This window comes from Cnephaeus nilssonii (genome assembly GCF_951640355.1).
Source record: "Cnephaeus nilssonii genome assembly, chromosome: 7".
In the NCBI taxonomy this organism is placed as follows: domain Eukaryota; kingdom Metazoa; phylum Chordata; class Mammalia; order Chiroptera; family Vespertilionidae; genus Cnephaeus; species Cnephaeus nilssonii.
This window is the reverse complement of record NC_137078.1, coordinates 92,043,414-92,062,555: the sequence shown is the minus strand read 5'-3', so window position 1 is coordinate 92,062,555 and position 19,142 is coordinate 92,043,414. Positions and strand designations below refer to the sequence as shown.

General features: G+C 53.0%; 2 protein-coding genes across 8 annotated transcripts in view; both read right to left on the bottom strand.

The window, feature by feature from the left end:
- Positions 1-5,450, bottom strand: part of TMCO4 (transmembrane and coiled-coil domains 4) — a 71,975-nt gene extending 66,525 nt beyond the window's left edge. For 2 of the 7 annotated variants that reach the window (XM_079777999.1, XM_079777998.1), the window contains exon 1: positions 5,216-5,322. The gene's annotated coding sequence lies outside the window, so the exon portion shown is untranslated. Of the gene's footprint in view, positions 1-4,588; positions 4,607-5,215; positions 5,323-5,412 lie in introns of those variants that run through there. The other 5 variants (XM_079777995.1, XM_079777993.1, XM_079777994.1 and 2 more) reach the window with 4 other exon arrangements.
- A 10,200-nt stretch (positions 5,451-15,650) lies between these two features.
- On the bottom strand, positions 15,651-16,415 carry RNF186 (ring finger protein 186; the record flags this gene model as incomplete). The annotated part of the gene is made up of 1 exon (XM_079777876.1): positions 15,651-16,415. Exon 1 carries the CDS (start codon positions 16,398-16,400, stop codon positions 15,651-15,653), a length of 750 nt encoding a protein of 249 aa, XP_079634002.1. The 5' UTR covers positions 16,401-16,415.
- Positions 16,416-19,142: the final 2,727 nt, after the last annotated feature.

The window sequence follows — 19,142 nt, the reverse complement described above, 5'->3', positions numbered from 1 at the left end:
ATCACAATTAAAATTTTAAAAAATATGTTTTTATTGATTTCAGAGAGGAAGGGAGAAAGAGATAAAAACATCAATGATGAGAATCATCTATCGGCTGCCTCCTGCACGCCCCCTACTGGAAATCAAGCCCACAACCCAGGCATGTTCCCTAACTGGGAATGGAACCGTGACTTCCTGGTTCATAGATCAATGCTCAACCACTAAGCCATGCCGGCCAGGCAATAACAATTAAATTTTTAAAATTAAAAATCATAACAGCAAATGCTTAGTCATGTGCCACCTCTTTTCACACATCATCTTGTTTTCTCCTGAAAATCCTACAATGTAGGTGTTATTATCTCCTAAGAAATGAAAACAGAGAGGCCCTGAGAAATGAAGGTCAAGGTCATGGGACGTGTGATATGGAATTTAGATTTGTGCCTGGGTCTTAGGCCTAAGGCAGCCATCTTAACTATGGTGCTACACTCCTACTCTTTGGCCGAGTGGCCAGAAAGATTTCAAACACAGTTTGAAAACCACCAAATGAGATGTCTCTCGGTAGCTCCCATCTGTCCACAGGCTAGCATCTCATTTTCAGCCAGCCCCCAGCATCTCTGGGATGGGCCTATCTGCCTTTTCACCTTTATGTTCCTCTACTCCCCCTCTTCCAGCCGGCTGTGAGCCAGACCGAGCCATCCACTGCGTCCAGCCCATGCCGGCTTTCCCACCGCGGGCCTCAGCTCGTGCTGTTTTTTTTCTGCGTGTAGATCCTCCTGTCCACATGGTGCCCTTTTCCAAAAGCAGTCTAATAATAAAATCAGTGACTCTTTCCAGTGGGTCTACTCTCATGATCCCATGTCAGCCTCACAACAACCTTACGAGGAAGACTACCACTGTACCCATTTTACAGATGAGAAAACTGAGGCTCAGAGGTGCAGGCTGCACAGGATATAGCCCCCAGGCTTGTGTGACTTCAACCCCAGGTTCTTCCCCACTTTACTGAAGGGGCGCAGGTACTGCCAGGAGACTTCGTGGATTTGTCCAGCTCAAGTGGGGCCTGCCACCTCTGAAGCCCCTGAGGCTTTGTCTGGGCCACCCCACCTCCTCTCGGGTTTAATGACTGGTTGCTTCTGTGCCTGTTCCCATGACGAGGAGGGTCAGGGTGGCAGTGGATGGTGCTGGGGACACCTGTACTCCCCCCAACTCCCCAGCAGAGCTCTCTTGGTATTCATATGGTTCTAAAACAGCGGGTACCACCACTCCCCCTCCCCCAGAGATAGGTGACTTTTCTTTCTGGAATGTGCCACCACTTGATGATGGATTACAGCTTGTTGGTGGTCTGTTTCTCTCCCTAGGGAAAGCTCCATGAGGGCAGTGGCGTTTGTATCATGTTCCCGGATGTATCCTGGAACAGTGCCTGGAGAGTAGGTGAAAGAACGAATGAATGAGCACCTGCCCCCACAACTAAGAAATAAGTTCAGCATTATTTTTTGCTGAAGGACAATACAGTTTTGTTTGTTTGTTTGTTTTGTTAATCCTTACCTGAGGATATGTTTTTCCCATTGATTTTTAGGGACAATGGAAGAGAGAGGGAAAGAGAGAGAAACATCAATTGGTTGCCTTCTACACAAACCCCAACCAGAGCCTGAGCTAGGGAAGAGCCTGCAACCTAGGTGCATGCCCTTGACCAGAATCGAACCTGGGACCCTACACTCTATACAGTGAGTCAAACCGGTCATGGTAATATCCTACCTAATAATAGACAAATATGCAAATTGACCGTACCTTCGCTATGCCCACGATTGGCCAGGAGGCGCGGGGGGGGGGCGGGACTCGGGGTGGCCGGGGTGGCCGATTGGGCCGGTGGGACGCTGAGCTCGTGTCAGCGGCGGCTCGAGCTCAGCGTCTGCGCCATGGCTGTGCTGCGGCACAGAAGGGGCCTCTGGGGCAGCGAGCTCACGTCCCACCGCGGACCATCAAAAGCGGGGGAGCTGGGTGCCTGTCCGCTCCGGCACCAGGCCTTTCAGAAGCGTGGGAGCTGGGTGCCTGTCCGCTCAGGCACCAGGCCTTTCAGAAGCCTTCGCCGCGCCGGAGGCTTCTGAAAGGCCTGGTGCACCAGCAGACAGGCACCCAGCTCCCCCGTGATCGAAAGCGAAAGCGTGTAGGGGACCCTACACGTGCATGATTCAATCATGCACTGGGCCTCTAGTAGTTTTATATAAAGCGAGGTCCTTATATTTGCTCAAGAGCTACCCCTAAAGGTAGATTTCATTACTGAGCATCCCTCTAAGCGAACTTGGACCAGCCCCAGAAGGCCTGGGAGTTATGGTTCAGGGGAAGTGCAGCGAACAGGCAGAAATTACTCCCAGTGAAGAGTGTAAAAATCCACCTGAGCTACACCTCCCACGTATGTACCTGGGACATCTTGTGACCTGCGGTACTAGTCTAGTTTGGGCGCAGATCTGAAGGACGAGGAGGTGTTAACTAGGAAAAGTGAGACAGGGAGGAGGAGTGGTCTAGAGGAGCATGGGCAGAGGCTCGGGGAGGAAGGGAGCAGTGTGCCTCTAGCACAGAGGGCCATTGATAACGTGCCCTGAGACAGGCTGGAGGAGGCCCAGCGTAGGTGGGGCCCGGGCTGTGTAGAGCCTTGTGGTCCGTGCTAAGGCTTTTGTTCTTCACCCTGAGAAAATGCACAGCTGCAGCAGGGTTTTACAGAGGATGGAACAATCAAATCCATCAGGCTGCCCAGTGGAGGGTAGCTAAGTGGAAAGAGCGTTGGCCTAGCCGGTTTGGATCAGTGGATAGAGCATCAGCCCGCGTGGACAGAAGGGTCCAGGGTTCGAATCCGGTCAAGAACACATACGTTGGTTGCAGGTTCCCCAGCCCTGGTTGGGGTGCATGCAGGAGGCAACCAATCGATGGGTCTCTCTCACATTGATGTTTCTCTCTGTCTCTCCCTCTCCCTCCCACTCTCTCTAAAACTCAATGGGAAAATATCCTTGGGTAAGGATATTAAAAACACAAACTACAAAAAATAATTTAAAAAAATAAAAAGAAAGTGGTTTGGACCCACTCCAGCCCCCCTCTGCCCACTGTACCACATCCAAGGCAGCGGGGCCCCCATCTCATCTGAGGCCCCAGTGTATAACATACAGCAGTCCTCTCAGGTCCCACGTGTGCAGGCCCAGGTGGCTGAGCAACCACGGTCACCTGGTGGCACCAGGCAGGGACAGCTGGGTTCAGGCGGATGAGAAATTCTGCAGGCTCAGACCCCGATACGCTTCACACGCTGAGCTATGCTACCTCGTCAGTCAACTGCACCCCTGCAAACCGCTCCTGGGCCTTAGGCCCAAAACGCAAAAAGGCTCCCCGAGCGCGGCAGACACTGCCTGGGGCTCTTTGTGGCTCCTTCCATCCTCATGACAACCTCGGAGACAGGCATTTTACAAATGAGGACACTGTCCAAGAGGACTCAGTGAGGAAGCCGCAAAGCTAGGACCTGAGCTCACATCTGTCTGATGCTGCACCCGTGACGGCCAGGGTTGCAAACGCTAACGTGCTGACTGTGACGTGAGCATCCCACTTCTAGTGCCGGGCGGTCTCCTCACCTGGAACTCAGCCACCCCCATCGCTGCCTCTTACATCTTCTTACTGAGAGCAATAGCAGGTTCTCGGCAGGGTGCCTAGAGCCTCTAAAGCAGCGGTCGCCAACCGGTGGTCCGTGAGGTCCGAAAGGTTGGCGACCGCTGCTCTAAAGAAACACCCTAGCTTACACCTGGCGTGACAGGGCCGCTGACACAGGCCACGCTTTGGATTGTGCTTTGCCATTTACGAAGCATTTCGACACAGTATCATCAGCTCTGTGAAGTATTATGACCACCACTGTATTAGAAAGCAAAGGCCCAGAGAGGTGGCGGGACAAGATCACGCAGCTAGGAAGTGGCATGCCAGGCTCCCAGGCGCTGAGGTTTGCTTTAGGGCTTCCTTTGGACCACTTTCTACCCACCTAGCCCCCTCACCCCCAAACCCCTGGGGGTGGGGTGAAAGCTCAGGCTGGCTGAGCATCTCCAACAAGCGAGGGTCAGAGGCTCAGAGGGTTGGAGGCTGTGCGATTCAGCCCTTCTTTGTCCTCTTTACGTACTTCACAGGGTGGGAAGATTCCAATGGTCTCTCCTCTCTGCCCAGTCCCCCACCCACCCCCTCACCCTCTCCTGAAGGGCAGTGTTCTATTCCACTCTCTGGGGTGTACTCCTGGAGGGCGGCACTTGTCTTGTTCACTGCTGTATCCTCAGGGCCTAAACAATGCACACACCAGCACACAGTAGGTGCCCAATAAATAGTTGTTGAATGAATGAATGGATACCGCTAAAACTTAAAGGGGTTTCCTGTTTTCTGCAGTGAAGTGAACACTGGATTAGGGAAAGGAGAACCACCTGTTGACTCCTACTCTGCGTTAGTCAGTAGTCTCTAGGCCAAGACCCTGGCTCCAGCCTGGCTGTGCTCCTGACTCCCTGTGTGACCCAGGGCAGGGCAGAGAAGGGCACTGTGAAGGCCTACTCTGTGCCAGGCACTGGGTCAGGCTGCAGGGTGGGGTAACCCAGGTTCTTACCCTGTTCTCCTCCCTTGCTGTGTGGTCTTGGGAAAATCACCCCATCTCCCTGAGCTTCAGTTTACTGAGCTGTAGAGCCCACCCTAAAGTTAGCAGCAGCAATTCTTCCCTCCTCTAACAACAGCGGCTGGGTGAGGAGTCAGGCCGGCCTGTAACACCGGGGGCCTGGGCTTTTCTCCAGCTTGAGGGTCTGATAGGAGCTCAGAGGCTACAGGGGCAAGGAAAGAGGGGGGAGGGGAGATGGGGGAGCTGCGTGGGAACAGGGACGCCCAGTGACCCCAGGTGACCTTGAGCAAGTACCTTCTCCTCCTGGGACCAGAGCAGTGGCCTCACTCACCAAAGGAGGGGCTGGGTGACCGCTAAGGGCTCGGAGCTGGGCGGCAGGAGACAGCCCCAGGGCTCCGCCACGCCTCAGTTTCCCCAGCTGCCTCCCCACGTGATTTCTAAGGGCACTTCCGGCTCGGAAAGAAAACAAGCCACGACCAGGCAGCCTCGTCTCCGGGGCACTCCCGGTGCATCGGCGCCCACGAGGGGCGGAGGGCGGGGTGGGAGGCCGAGGGCCGGAGCTCCCGCGTGGGGCCCGGGGGTGGCGGCGGGGAGTGGCCTCAGCGGGACCTGGCCCCTTACCTGGACGCGAAGGCGGCGGCGGCACGAAGGGGAAGGCGGCTGGGGCTCCTCCCGCCCGGCTCCTCCCCTGACCCGGCCCCGCCGCCCCGCGCCGGCCCCGGCCGGTCCCGCCGCCTGCCCTGCGCACCCGCCCCGCGCCGGGCCCGGCCGCCCGGGGGACGTGCGTTGCGAGCGGGGCCTTCCGGCTCCAGCCCCACCTGGCTTGTCCCGCCGCCACCCGCCACCCGGACGGGGGTGCCGGCGTCAGGAAGTGACGGCCAACCCCGGCGCGAAGCTCGGGGTGTGGGTCCATGGCCCTGCGGGAGGCGGCGCAGGCCCGCGGGGTTGTCTGCAGAAAGTGCTAGGAGACGCTCAGCCGGGAGGGGAGGGCTGAGCAGCGACTTGGGTGGAAATCTTCCAAAGTAAATGATGGAAAAGCAAATAGCCAGCCACAGAAACACCCTTCCCGGGCACAGAGGCGGCACTTGGAAGCTTGCGGATGTTGGGGTATCCATGCGTTCGCTGATTTTTCTTTCAGTTTCTCTAACGCGCTTTCGTTCAGCCTTAGGACCTTTGCATGTGAGGTGCCGGTGCCGGGCACTCTGCCCCCAGACCTTCCTCTTCCTGCGTCTGTTTCCAGCTTTTCACTGCAGTGTCCGCTCAGGCTGGCATCTGTGAGCCTTCCCTAACCACCCAGCACACTCAGTCATTGAACACCTGTTTACTGAGCACCTACTACGTGCCAGGTACTGTTCTAAGTGCAGGGGAATCACATACTGGGCTGCCAGTCCTGTTCTAGTTAATGGTAGTATTTCTGACTCTGTGGAATTATCTTGTTCATTTTCAGTTTGCACTTTATTATCTGCCACCCGCACTAGAATTTAAAAGCCCAGAGAATGGGGGTCTTGGCTGCCTTGTCCTCTGTATGTGCCCAGCCCCAGGGGCTGTGCCAGGCTCTTGGTAGGTGCTCAGGGTCATTTAATGAATTCATGAATGGATCTTGTTCCCTTAGCTACCCTATGCATGCTTATCATACCCATTCTACAGGACAGGAAACTGAGGCTCAGGTCTAGGCCATGCAGAAGCCACAGAGCTAATGAGTACCAGAGCGGAAGCATGAATCATTGCAGCTACAAAGGCTGTTGCCCTTTCTGTCAGTGAAGACAGCCCAGTACCTTGAATGGAAAAGGCTGTGGGTGGGGTCAGGGACCAGCTATCACTGTGGAATCCGTGACTCATGCATGCCTTGTAGAATGCTCTGGGTCTTCCTCTGCTCATCTCCTCACTGGCCAATCAGGACCAAGAATCGCTCTGCCTACCTAGAGGGCTACTGTGAATGTCCACTGGGTTAGTAGTGCGCACGCGCCAGGGGCATAGGGAGTGGTATCTGAGCATGTGGGCCTTGTCAAGATGGGACATGAGTAACCCTATGGAAGTGATGCCGACAGAAAGCCTCCAGCCAGCCCTCCTCTCAGCGTCTGGAGGCCCCTTCCAGCCAGACGGGCTTTGTGGAGCCAGGCACCGTTCTGCACAATGTCTTGGCGTTGCCCCGTCTCTAATTCGGTTTGAGATCCTGTATTGAACACTCTTGACTTTGGACATTGGATCCAGTTACAGCCATGCCCACTGCCCACCCGGCACCCCAGTCATCCCCACCAAACAGCACACAGGACCTAATCCATACCAGGCCTCTGGCCTGCCACTTGCCCTGCACAGCCCGCCCCGAGGGCGCCTGGTGGACATGCGTCTGGAGCAGGGCCTTCTGGGAAGGTTTATCCCTCTCGTGGATGCCTTTGAAATGTCTGAGGTTTGGTGTTGGACTTTGAAAATGTCACTTTCCTCATCTGGGAAAGGAGGGTCACTAGGCCCCTCACAAGGGTTGTTGTGAGGACTACATGAGGATATACCGCGAAAGGGCTCTGAGTGGTGTCCGGCACACAGGACACATGCAATAAAAATTAGCTGCTATTATTCTTGGTAAAAGATACTTCTTCTAAGATGTCTACTATCAACTCCTCCCAAAGGAATGTTTAGGGGGTTGTGCTAGAGGGAGAAGCCTTTTCATAACCAGGAAGGAAACCAACCAGAATTTATTGAGTAGCAGGTGAGGTTGTAGGCATTGCAGATACAGCAGGGGGAAGGCTAATGCTTGGGCCAAAACTGCCAGATTTAGCAAACAAAACAGGACACCCAGTTACATTAGATTTTCAGATCCACAACAAATAAATACTGTTTTAGTAGGAGTATGTCTTAATATTGCCAAGGACATGGTTATACTAAAATAAATTGTTCATTGTGTCTCTGAAATTTAAATGTAACGGGTGGTCTGTATTTTACCTAGCAACCCTCCTTGGGCCCCACCCCCAGAGATTCTGATTCTGCTGGTCTGGGGTTGGGCCAGGCATAGGTATTGCTCACGAGTTCACCAGGCGTTCTCAGGTGTGCCCAGTGTCAGGAACCACTGGTGGAGGCTAGTAATGCACTGCCTGTGCATTTCATTCTGCATGAGGTGGTCAATAGTGGAGGGTTTGGGGCAGTGATGTGACGTGACCTCATTTTTCAAAAGGATCTCACTGGTTCTTTGTGGAGGCCAGAGGGATAAGTGTAGACACAGGTAACCAGTTAGGAAGCTGTTGTAATAGTCCAGGCCAGGAAGGGCCTGGATTTGTTGAGTGCCTACGATGGGCTAAGCACAATAAAAGCATATAATGGAGACACAGGTTCTTGGGTTCTGCCCAGACCTACCCAGTTTAGAATTTCTTGGGGGTATGGAAGCTTAGGAATTTATACTTTTAACAAGTTTCTCTGGGAAAAGAAAAAGAAACAATAACAACAAATTCCCTTGGTGAGTCTAATGAATAATCAGATTTGGAGCAACTAAATGATTGTATTGTATTGTCTCAGGAATTATAGAAATAACTATGAATACTGGTTATTCATGGTTAGCATTACCCTTCTGGCTGGCTCTGCATGCTTTTCATACAGACTTTATATCATTTAATCCTATGTAGTTTATACTATTACTAGAGACCCAATGCATGAAGACTTGTGCAAGAATGGGCCTTCCTTCCCCTGGCTGCCGGCACCGCCATCGCTCAGGCCTGGAGCCGCCTTTCTGCCTTCCCATGCTGCCCAGAGGCCCGGAGCAGCTGGGGTGGTGCGGAATGCCTGCATCGGCACCTGTGTATGCAAATTAACCCACCATCTTGGTTGGGTTAATTTGCATACTCACTCCTGATTGACTGGTGGGCATCACGAAGGTATGGCCAATTTGCATCTTTCTCTTTTATCAGTGTAGATGAGTCCCATTTCGCAGAGGAAGGGAGGAACTGAGGCTCAGAGAGGTTATATAACTGGCCAGGGTCACCGAGCTACAAGACATTAGAGGCAGGATTTGATCTCAGATCCGGCTGATTCTGCTATCCTGCCCTTTCATAGGCTTAAACATCAATACAGGTTCAGAGATCTTTATATGAGTTGCAAATAAAGGATCCCCAGCAGGGAATGGCTCCTTTGCTCTGCCCCATAGATGGCCATCTTCCCAGGACATAGGTGGGGCCTGGCCTGGCCTGGGATTTTGAATGCCTGGGTGATGTCACCGAAGGCAGCCCACATCCCTTCCCACAGAGCATCGTTATGAGGCCGTCATGATGAACTTGAGACTGAGTGACTCAGAAGATGGTTTATGGTCACTTCTTTCCTAAATGACGCGCAGAATAGACAGTGCTCCGGTGGGGCGGGACTGGACACACCTTTAGAGGAAGGTCAAGGCGGAGGGTGTTGCTGATGGCTTGTGGTTACCATGGATATTGTCATTGCTGAGCAATCTCTTGTTTATGTTTCCAAGGCAACTTTGACCCCAAAGAACTTAACGTCTTTTTGTTAATTGGACCATCAGCTGGAATTAGCTAAGCTGTGTGGCAGGGGTTTGGGGTCAAAGCCATTTGGGTTAATATTTTCCCCCATTGTTCTTGTCTGTTAGGAGATTTGGGCATGTCTTATTTATCCTTTTGTGTTCTTGTCCTGAGATTTGCAAATATTAAGACTGTCCTGTTCCTACCCACAGTGTCTGCGCCAGGAGACAGAAGTGGAGAGAAACAGTCTTAGTGAAGGCCCAGGTCTTAGTTTCATCATTGCCAAGGCCCAACAGGAACCTGTCTTTGTTCCCCGGCTCCCTGGCTCGTGGCAGCTTGTTTGGGCTTTGGAAGGGTTACAGGTCATGGTGGAATTTTTTTTTTTTTTAAAGATTCTGTCAACTTTGGCAATCTTTTTTTTTTTTTTAATATATTTTATTGATTTTTCACAGAGAGGAAGGGAGAGGGATAGAGAGCTAGAAACATCGATGAGAGAGAGACATCGACCAGCTGCCTCCTGCACACCCTCCACCGGGGGATGTGCCTGCAACCAATGTACATGCCCTTGACCGGAATCGAACCTGGGACCCTCCAGTCCGCAGACTGACGCTCTATCCACTGAGCCAAACCGGTCTCGGCATGATGGGATTTTTTTAGAAACCAGGGGCTTGGACAGCTCCTGTATTGGTTCAGCAAGCAACAGAAATGGATTCTGGCTATCTAAAGAAAAATAATAATTGTAGAGAAGAAACCTGAGTGTTCACTGAATCAACCAGTGGCTCAAGGACCAGAGCTGTGGAGCCCATCTGGTCTGCTGCTGCTGCTGCCACTTTCAAACTTGCATCCCTCCATCACTATCCCCCCCCCACCTGCCCCACCCTACCCTATTCATTACTAGCCAAATATAAGACAAAGGAAAGAAGACAAATGTCCACTACAGCTTTGTCCTCTTTGAGCAAACAAGCCCTTAAGGTGGGCATTCAAGCATCCTGAAGGACAAGCTTGCCAGCCTCTCAATGCTGACAGGCTGCAGATGGAAGCGGTGTGGAGCAGTGGGAAGTGCAGAGATAGCTTTGGGGTCAGTGAGTTCAAATTCTGGTACCTCACTCACTCGCTTGTGACCTTGATCAAGTAAGTGCCTTAATGCCCTGGGTTTTAACTCTTTAGTTTGTGAAATGGGGGGCAATAAGTAATTCTCATATGGTTGTTGCATAGATTAAAGATAAATTAGGAATTGCGGGTTCCGATTCCAACTCCATCTCTGATATAGTGGGCACTTTTTTTGTGTGGAGGAATATCAGAGCTTCTGTGAACTTCGGTTTCCCATCCACAAAATGGGAGAAGTAAGATCTAACTTGGGAGTCCAGCAGACTTAATTATGAGCCCAACATGGCCACTCACGCGCTACAAGACTCTGGGCAAGTTCTTTAGCTTTAAGTTGAAATAACCGAGTGAAGGGGCATGGTGCAAGCACAGGTACAGGAGAGGTCCTCTATTGGTTTCCTTGTATGGCAGGTGTCACAACACCTTGTTTCTTTCTTTCTTTCTTTCTTTCTTTCTTTCTTTCTTTCTTTCTTCCTTTCTTTCTTTTTTAATATTTTTAATTGATTTTTTTATAGAGAGGAAGGTAGAGTGATAGAGAGTTGGAAACATCGATGAGAGAGAAACATCGATTCAGCTGCCTCCTGCACACTCCCCACTGGGGATGTGCCCGCAACCAAGGCACATGCCCTTGACCGGAATCGAACCTGGGACCCTTGAGTCCGCAGGCGGACGCTCTATCCACTGAGCCAAACCGGTTAGGGCAACACCTTGTTTCTTAAACGACAGGAATGTATGGGCTCAACAATTCCGGAGGCTACAAGATCGAGCTGTGGGCAGGGTGGGTTCCTGCTGAGAACTCTGTGGGGGGATCTGTTCCAGGCCTCTCTCCTGGCTCCTGCTGGCTTGCTGGCCACTGTTGGCTTTCCGTGGCTTCTCCTCATCACCCTGGCCTCCGCCTTCATCGTCACATGGCATCCTCCCTGTGTGTCTTCACATTGTCCTCCCTCTGTGTGTGTCTGCCTCAGGGTCCAAATGCCCCCTTTTTATAAGGACACCAGTCGTATTGTTTTAGGGCCCACCCCAGTGACTTCATTTTAACTTGATTATCATCTCTGTAAAAACCCTATTTCCAAACGAGATCATATTCTGTGGTGGTGGGGGTAGGGCCTCAACCTAGCTTCTTTTGGGGAGGGGGACACAATGCAACCCATGATAGGCGCTTTGCACGTGTTAGTTTTCCTTCCTCGTCAAAGTGCCCTATCAAACAAGATTAAATACCCTGATCACTGCTTGGAACAGAGCAGACGCTCAATCAATATTTGTTGAATAAGTAAATGCATGGATGGACCTAAGATCTCATGGTGTTCTGAATTGTTCACAGTTCTCTACTGACCCAGTAAATAGTCCTTCTTTTAAAAGAGGGATCTCAAGATCTTCTGACAAGAATACAAAGTTCATACGAATAGCTCCAGGCAGTTTCAAGAGCAGCGATCTGATATCCCTTTGAATGTGCTCTATGCTGTTCCCACAGTCTGAGAAATTGCAGGAACGTCTTTCATTCCTGGAAAGGCTTTCCTTTGCCACAAAGAGTGAATTGCTCTGGCAAAGGCTGAAACACTTCCTGCAGTCATTTGCAAAGAGGTTCCCACAATGAACAGGTGCTGGAAGGTGCAATGAGAACATGGCGGTGGGTAATGGGGCAGGTAGGCTCCCACAACCTCAGCCCCAGACACCCACTAAGTCAGGAAGCTATAATCAATGAGGGAATGCCAACTCTTCTTAATTCTTTACCCTTCAGGCCAGGGGGCCCACATATCTTGAGGGCTTATGATGTGCCGGAAATGTTCTTTTTGATACAGCAAAGTGACTCCAAGTCTACACTCTGGAGTTGGGCCTCTGCAGTCTACTCTTGCCCCACCATTGCCTCGCTGTGTGATCTCCAGCAAGTTATTTAACTTCTCTATGTCTCAGTATCCCTGTTTGTAATTTGGGGGTAATCATAGTATCTACCTTATACCAGAGGTAATTTAATACATGCAATATACTTCCCACAGTGCATTAGAATCATATTAGCCACGATTGTTTTCTTATATTTTGCTGAGGACATAGCTGCTGCTGAGGCTGGTCACGGGGAGGTGAATTCTAGTGGCCAGGTTTTAATAAGATAGAATAAAATAAGAGGAGACTGTTCTCATCTTGCTAGAACTCGACCCTCTCTCTCTCCTTGTTTTTTTTTCATTTCTCTGCTTTACCTCCTTATGATCTTGAATGCTCACCAAGGGTTATTTTGTTAATTCCTCCAGCAACCCTATGAACTAGGGACTGTAAGCTCTGTCTCATGGGTAAGGAACCTGAGACTCAGACAGGTAAGGTGACTTGTAAGTGGTGAAGCTAGAATTCAAGGCAGGTGTGTTTGACTGCAAGGCCACAGATTGGGAGATGGGTCTGATGGGGATGAAATTTGCCCGACCCTCCCTCCCCCCAATTCTTCATCCTTTGGACCTCCCCTTAGGACCTAAGCACAAAGTTCTCCATCAGATCGCCTGCCCTGGACAACGTTTCCACTTTGGATTGGCTTCTCTATCCTATCATCAAAGCCAGCCCCCTGAACAGGCCCCAAGAAACCCATTTACCCCAGGGGCCAATGATTAATGACAAAGGCCACCCATTAGGACAGAGGGTTCTCATCCAGGAGCACTTTGAATCGTCATGGAGACTCTGGGAAGTGAATGGTGTCCTCCCCAACTTCACAGGTGAGCAAGCGAAGGCTCAGAGAAGTTCTGTAACTGGCCATATGCTGGGTCAGAACTTAGCTTTGAACCTTGGCCTGCCTCCCTGGTTTCTTCCACTCACACCCTTTTTCAACACTGCCTGTTTCCTCTGCTCCCCTGCAGGGCAGCATGGGCTGATACTGGCCTCTGGGGCTCCCTGTCCCCATACTGCAGGGGCCAGAAGGTCTTTGGGGCCAGCTGGGCTTCCAGGCGAGTGGAGACAGCAGTGTCAGGACATCTGTGCTCAGGGGGAGGGAGGGTACACTGGTTGGGGACCATGTGACAACAGAGCTCCCTGCAGGGGAGGCTGGGACTGGGTGGTAAAAGTCCGTAGGAAAGCCATCTCATTTGTATCATTCTCTTTTCTTTCTCTTTAGCATAGACAACAGGTTCTGGAATTCTCTGGCCTCTCTGAGTGCCTGGCCATTGGAATTTGGAGGCTCCTGAGCTTAGTCTTCTACTCTCCCTTGCAAGCCCACAAGTGGCCACTAGCTTCCTGGTTGTTTTGGAACTGCCACGCAAAGGACACAGCATGATGGAGCAGAAGGAGCTCTGAAAGTGGCCGGCTGTGCACCCTGAGGCAGATGAATTTACCTCTCTGATCCTCAGTCTCCTCATCGGCAAATGATTTCTACTTGCATAGGTTATCATGAAGATTCAGCTAGATAATGCACATAAAGCAGTTTGGCGGGGCTTGGCACATAGTAAGCACTCAATAAACATGCACCCACTATTAATATGGTAGAAATGGTGCTGTCATTAACAACTGTAATATTGGTGAAGATTTTCTTGGTGGTGGAGGGTCCAAGAACTAGATGGAATAGGAATGGTGGTGAGTGGAGAGAGAATGTTCTTTGCCTACCCTACTGGCATCCATCCCAAAACACACATGCCCGAGGCCAGCTCAGGAAATGACAAACAATCATTGTCACTAACTCCTCCTGGGGAGACAGGGTGTTCTTTTCTTCTTCCAAAGGATTTTTCCATTGATTTTTAGAGAGAGTGGAAGAGAGGGGGAAAGAGAGAGAGACATACCAATGTGAGAGAAACACATTGATTGGTTGCCTCTTGCACGAGCCCTGACCAGGGCCCAGGCTGGGGAGGAGCCTGCAACTGAGGTATGTGCCCTTGACTGGAATTGAACCCGGGACCCTTTAGTCCACAGGCTGACGCTCTATCCACTGAGCCAAACCAGGTAGGGCGAGACAGGGTTCCACTTGGCCTTGGCTTAACGGTGTGGGCAACACATGCCCGCATCCACTCACACATTCTCTTCCAGCACCAGGAGTCCATAAAACCAATAGCGTGGGTGTCACCGAGTTACCCTGGAAGGACCTTATAAGAGAAAAAGGTACCCAGATTTTAAGAACAGCTAATTGCACCCACACTTGTATTTTGACCTTCCTTTGCATCAGGCCACAGGGGATGTGGCCCATGCATGTCCATTGCTTGGGGGCTCGGCAGTGCCCTCAGCTCCTGGGCTGCAGGGGCGTTAGGAATATTCCAGTTCTACCAGCTCATTTCAGGGAAAGGGAAGCTCTGAGAGACAGGACCCTGTTCACCAACACAGGGTCCACCCCCTGTGCTCCGGTGACAAGAGTTCTCACCTCCCTCCCGACAAAGGTACTGTCAACCGTAGCGAGTCTCTAGGACAGGACAGGACAATGGATTGCGCTCGGGGGGCCCGTCTGAGGTCTCAAGTCTGCTTTCCTATTATGGCCTTTGGAAGGAAACAGCATGTCACCGCTCACCCTCCACTCCCCTGCACCCCACAGGTCTCCCCGGCTGGGGCTTGACCTGTGTGACCGTGGAAGGTCATTCCTCCGTGCTACGGAGCTGAAAGGACCAAGAAAAAATACAAAAGCCTTTCAGATGACTGTGACTCTCGGGGTGAGGCGGGAAAGGTGGGGTTATTGCAGAGGACCGTTGCATTTACGAGGCCTCTTTATGAAAAACACTCAAGCAGGAAGGGAGATGCAATAGTAAAGAAGGCAGCACTCATAGTGTCCAGTTCTGGAGTGGGGGGCAGCGCATCAGGTGGGCAGCTGGGCCAGGCATGGGGGAAGCCCTTGCAACTCGGAGATTCTCCGTTAAGTCAGGGCCGGAAGACACGGAACTGGGAAATTCCAGACCCACCCGCATTCCCTCCACCCTCCCAGCTCTGCCAACTAAATGTGGGGGCTCCTGCTGGCCTCAGGAGTACCACTTCTCCATACAGGTTCTCTCCCTCCATTCTTGGGGGGGAAGGGTGGCGTGGCGACACAATGGAGACCCAAACTGCCAGGACCTTTGGCAAGGTGGGGTGGGCATGAGATGGGCAGCATCGACGGGGACACCGGAGGACGTCCCGTGAGCTCTGACTTCCCAGGAGGGAAAATGTGTAGCAGCCAGGAATAGGAACAAACGACCCCAAACACAAAAACCCAGCCCCAGACCAAGCCATAAAATAAAATAAAACCAGCCACATAAATTACAAAACAGTAAAAGCGGAGTTCTGGTTCTATTTGTCCTTCAGCACGTTAATATTGCACTCCTTTCCTCAAGGTGTGGGAAGGAAAACCCGGAACACTGGAGTCAGAGGGACAGGAGGCCCCCATGTAGGGTTCAAGTCATTTGTGTCTCCTCCCCACCCCGAACCGCTTAGCCGCGCCATCCCCGGGGCAGGCATAGGTCTGTCGTCCAAGCACATAGTTCCGGACCCGAGACAGCATCTGGCTTTAGCTTGCGAGTCTGGCTGGCACTCCGTCTCCTGAGGGAGCAGCTTTACTTCACAGCCCCTTACCCTGTTCACTGTGAGACTATCGGGGCCGCAGAGGCACAAGGTGCTGTGGGTGCCTGGACGGGGCGCACACAGGCCACGGAGGCGATCTCGCTGTGTTTCTGCTCTCCGCAGAAGAGGGTCCTGGGGGAGGGCCGGCCGCGGCCCCGGCCGCGGGGCTGACAGCAGAAGAGGGTGGCCACCAGCAGGGCCAGCGCGATGATGAAGGCGAGCGTCCACTGCATGAGGCCGGGGTAGATGAAGGGCAGGATGAGGACGATGAGCAAGGCCAGCAGGAGCAGGTGTGCCACCAGGCGCCGGGCGGCCACGCGGTTGGCGCTGGCCACGTCCTGCCCATCCTCTCCCGCCGAGCCGGGGTGCCCTGCTGTCAAGGCGGCGGGAGTCACCAGCTCCTGAGGACAGAGCCACACTTCTGGGCACGGCCGGGCGAGCCGCCCCACCGCGGCCTCCTGGTCACGCAGGCTGCAGATGAGGCCCCCGGGGACGGCGGTGGCCTGGCGGCACAGCGGGCAGGTGACGGACCAGGTGTCGTTCTGCGGGCACAGCAGGAGCTTCAGGCAGACAGCACAGAAGGAGTGCTGGCATCCCAGCAGCTTGGGGCGTCGGGCACAGCTGTAGGCCTCCCGGCACACCAGGCACTCCAGGTCGGGACCCGCGGAGCCACGATGCCCCCCCGCAGGGCCCGTGGTGGCGGTTCCTGCCGAGATGGGCTGGGGCCGGTGGGGGGCTGGCTGCTGTGGGGCCTCGGTGCAGGCCATTCTGGGCAGGGGGGCCAGCGGGACGTGGCAGCTCAGGGCCTGGGCATGGACAAGGTGCTGCGGGGACCGAGTCTGACCTCAGGCGGCGTGTCAGCCTCCTTGTCCTTCGGTTCGGTGCCTGGTGACAGCAGCCGTCTGGCACCGCTCCCCCAGGGCTGCCCAGCTTGCCTCTGGGCTTGTGTTGCCCCTTCAATTATTATTATTTCTTCCCGAGAGTTAATCAGTAACCAGCAGGCCTGGAGACTTTGAATTACCTGATGGAAGGGCCAAAGTGGGCAGGGCCTATTAGTGAATCAGAACCGGCCAGTTGGGGCCAGGTGCCCCGGGGCTGGTGAGCTTCGGGATGCGTTAGAATTCCCACCACCACCACCACCACCACCACCAGGCCGCCCCTGGAGCCTTTTTAAAAATATATATATTTTATTAATTTTTTACAGAGAGGAAGGGAGAGGGATAGAGAGTTAGAAACATCGATGAGAGAGAAACATCGATCAGCTGCCTCCTACTGGGGATGTGCCCGCAACCAAGGTACATGCCCTTGACTAGAATCGAGGACCCTTCAGTCCGCAGGCTGACGCTCTAGCCACTGAGCCAAATCAGGCAGGGCCCCCCTGGAGCCTTTGAACAGGCAGATCTCTAGCCCCCAAACCCAGAGACAGACCCAGCAGGTCTGGAGGGGATCTAAACATTGTCGTTCCAACACAGGGGGACGAGGGGCCCCACTTTCAGAAGCGCTGCCACAGGCGGTCTCAGACTAAACCTTGTGGGTGCCAGGATCCGTGGGGGCAAATGTCTGTGCTTTGAACACATTTACGAGCAGGTGGCCCATGAGAAAGAGAGATGGGGAAGTGTTCTGAGAAGGTTGGCGAGGGAAGCCCAGCCGAACAGTCGATTTACAGTTACTGCTTCCTGAGCATCTCCTCGGTGCCCTGCTGTGCTCTCCGCATACCTAACGGTAGGCACCACTAGGTGTGTGCTGGGCACATCACGTGGCCGACTCTGAGGGAGCCCCCTGCCAGGGGTCCTATCTGCGGCCCCTGGAATCCTGGCCCAGTGCAGAAAGGAGACACTGGGGGCCTGGAAGCAGAGGCAGCCTGGGGTCAGGGCAGGCCTGCTGGCTGCCTGCCAAGGGGCCTTCCATGGGGCAGGAATCTATTGGCGTCCAAGGTCGGGTTCCCAGGAATCTATTGGCGTCCAAGGTCGGGTTCCCAGCCTCTTGTGGCCGGGAACTCAATCTCATCAGTTTGTGCGTGGGCAATAAGCTTCCAGGAAGGTGACTCAAGTTAGCAGGACTCCGTGGGACTGAGAGACGGGCAGCATGGCAATTAAGAAAACGTAACCCCTTTACCTCCTTGCCCTGAGCGTCAGAGGGCGGGTGGGGTGGCAAGTCCACTCCCTCAGACAACTGCCTCACTCAGGAGCGGTCCTTCGCTTCTCAGCTCACCTGTTGAGAGCCACGCAGAATCCAGCGCTTCTGATCCAGCTCTTCCCCACCCCAAGTGCCCTCTTGCTTCACCCTCCCCTGGACCCTCTGTCTCTGAAATCTAATCTCTCCTCCCCCCTCTCCCCACCCCCTCCCCGCCGCCGACCACGGCAGCTGTTCTCCTTAGTCTTCAGTTTGACTGTCAGTTATTTCTTTCCATTCTGTTTCCCCCCAGATCAAGGTGAAGGGGATCGCGGATGGAGCGCTGGGCATCTGTTTTGCCCCCATGCTAAGCATCCGTTTTTCCTTCTACAGTGGCCTGTGTTCCCTTTGGGCAAACATTGCTCCCCACGGTCATTCTGTGTGGTTCCCAGTTCCGTGGAAGCGGGAGGTGATGTGAGTCAGGGAAGACCAATCAGGGTATTCCGTCCTGCTGGCTACAGCCATTGGTTCAGACATAGGCATCTGATCTAAGCCGAGCCAATAAGATTCAATTCTGGGACTTGCGTTGGGACTACTGAGAAATTTCTCTGCTTGATTTCCAAATTAGGGGATGGAACTCTGGAGCTGCCAGGACCACTGCATGCAAAGAAACTGCCTAAGAGTAAGGTCAGCGGGCGCGCGCGCGCGCGCACACACACACACACACACACACACACACACACATCCTATATAATAAAACCCTAATATGCAAATCAACCGAACCACAGAATGACCAGTAGCTATGACACGCACTGACCACCAGGGGGCAGACGCTCAATGCAGGAGCTGCCCCCTGGTGGTCAGTGTGCTCCCACAGGGGGAGCATCTGCTCAGTCAGAAGCCGGGCTCATCCCGCCTCTGCAGCACCACTAAGGATCCCTTGGGGGATGTCACACTGCGAGAGGGCACAGGTCAGGCTGAGGGACCCTTTCCCCCTCACCCCCAGTGCACGAATGTCGTGCACCAGGCCTCTAGTAATAATAATAAAAATAGAGACGAGTCAGAAAAAGGGCTGATGACATTGTTTGGATGCCTAGATCCAGCCATGCCTGAAGCCAGAGCTCTATCTTTGGCTTTTTTCCCGTTATATTAACTTCTAAAACCCACCCCAATATTTATTCTAGAGCCAGTGTCAAGGGAAATTGTAACACAGCAATCGATGAAGAAGCCTTTATTTGCTGTCTGACACAGGGTCAAACATCAACCAGACAAACAGCCTGCACATGGCCAAGAGTGAGCCAGTGCCTGTGTGTCCCTGGGCTAAAAGACACGGTTTCTCTTCTCTGCTTTGACTGGCACTTTATAATGCTCCTTTCTGATTGCTAAGCCCTGGGAAA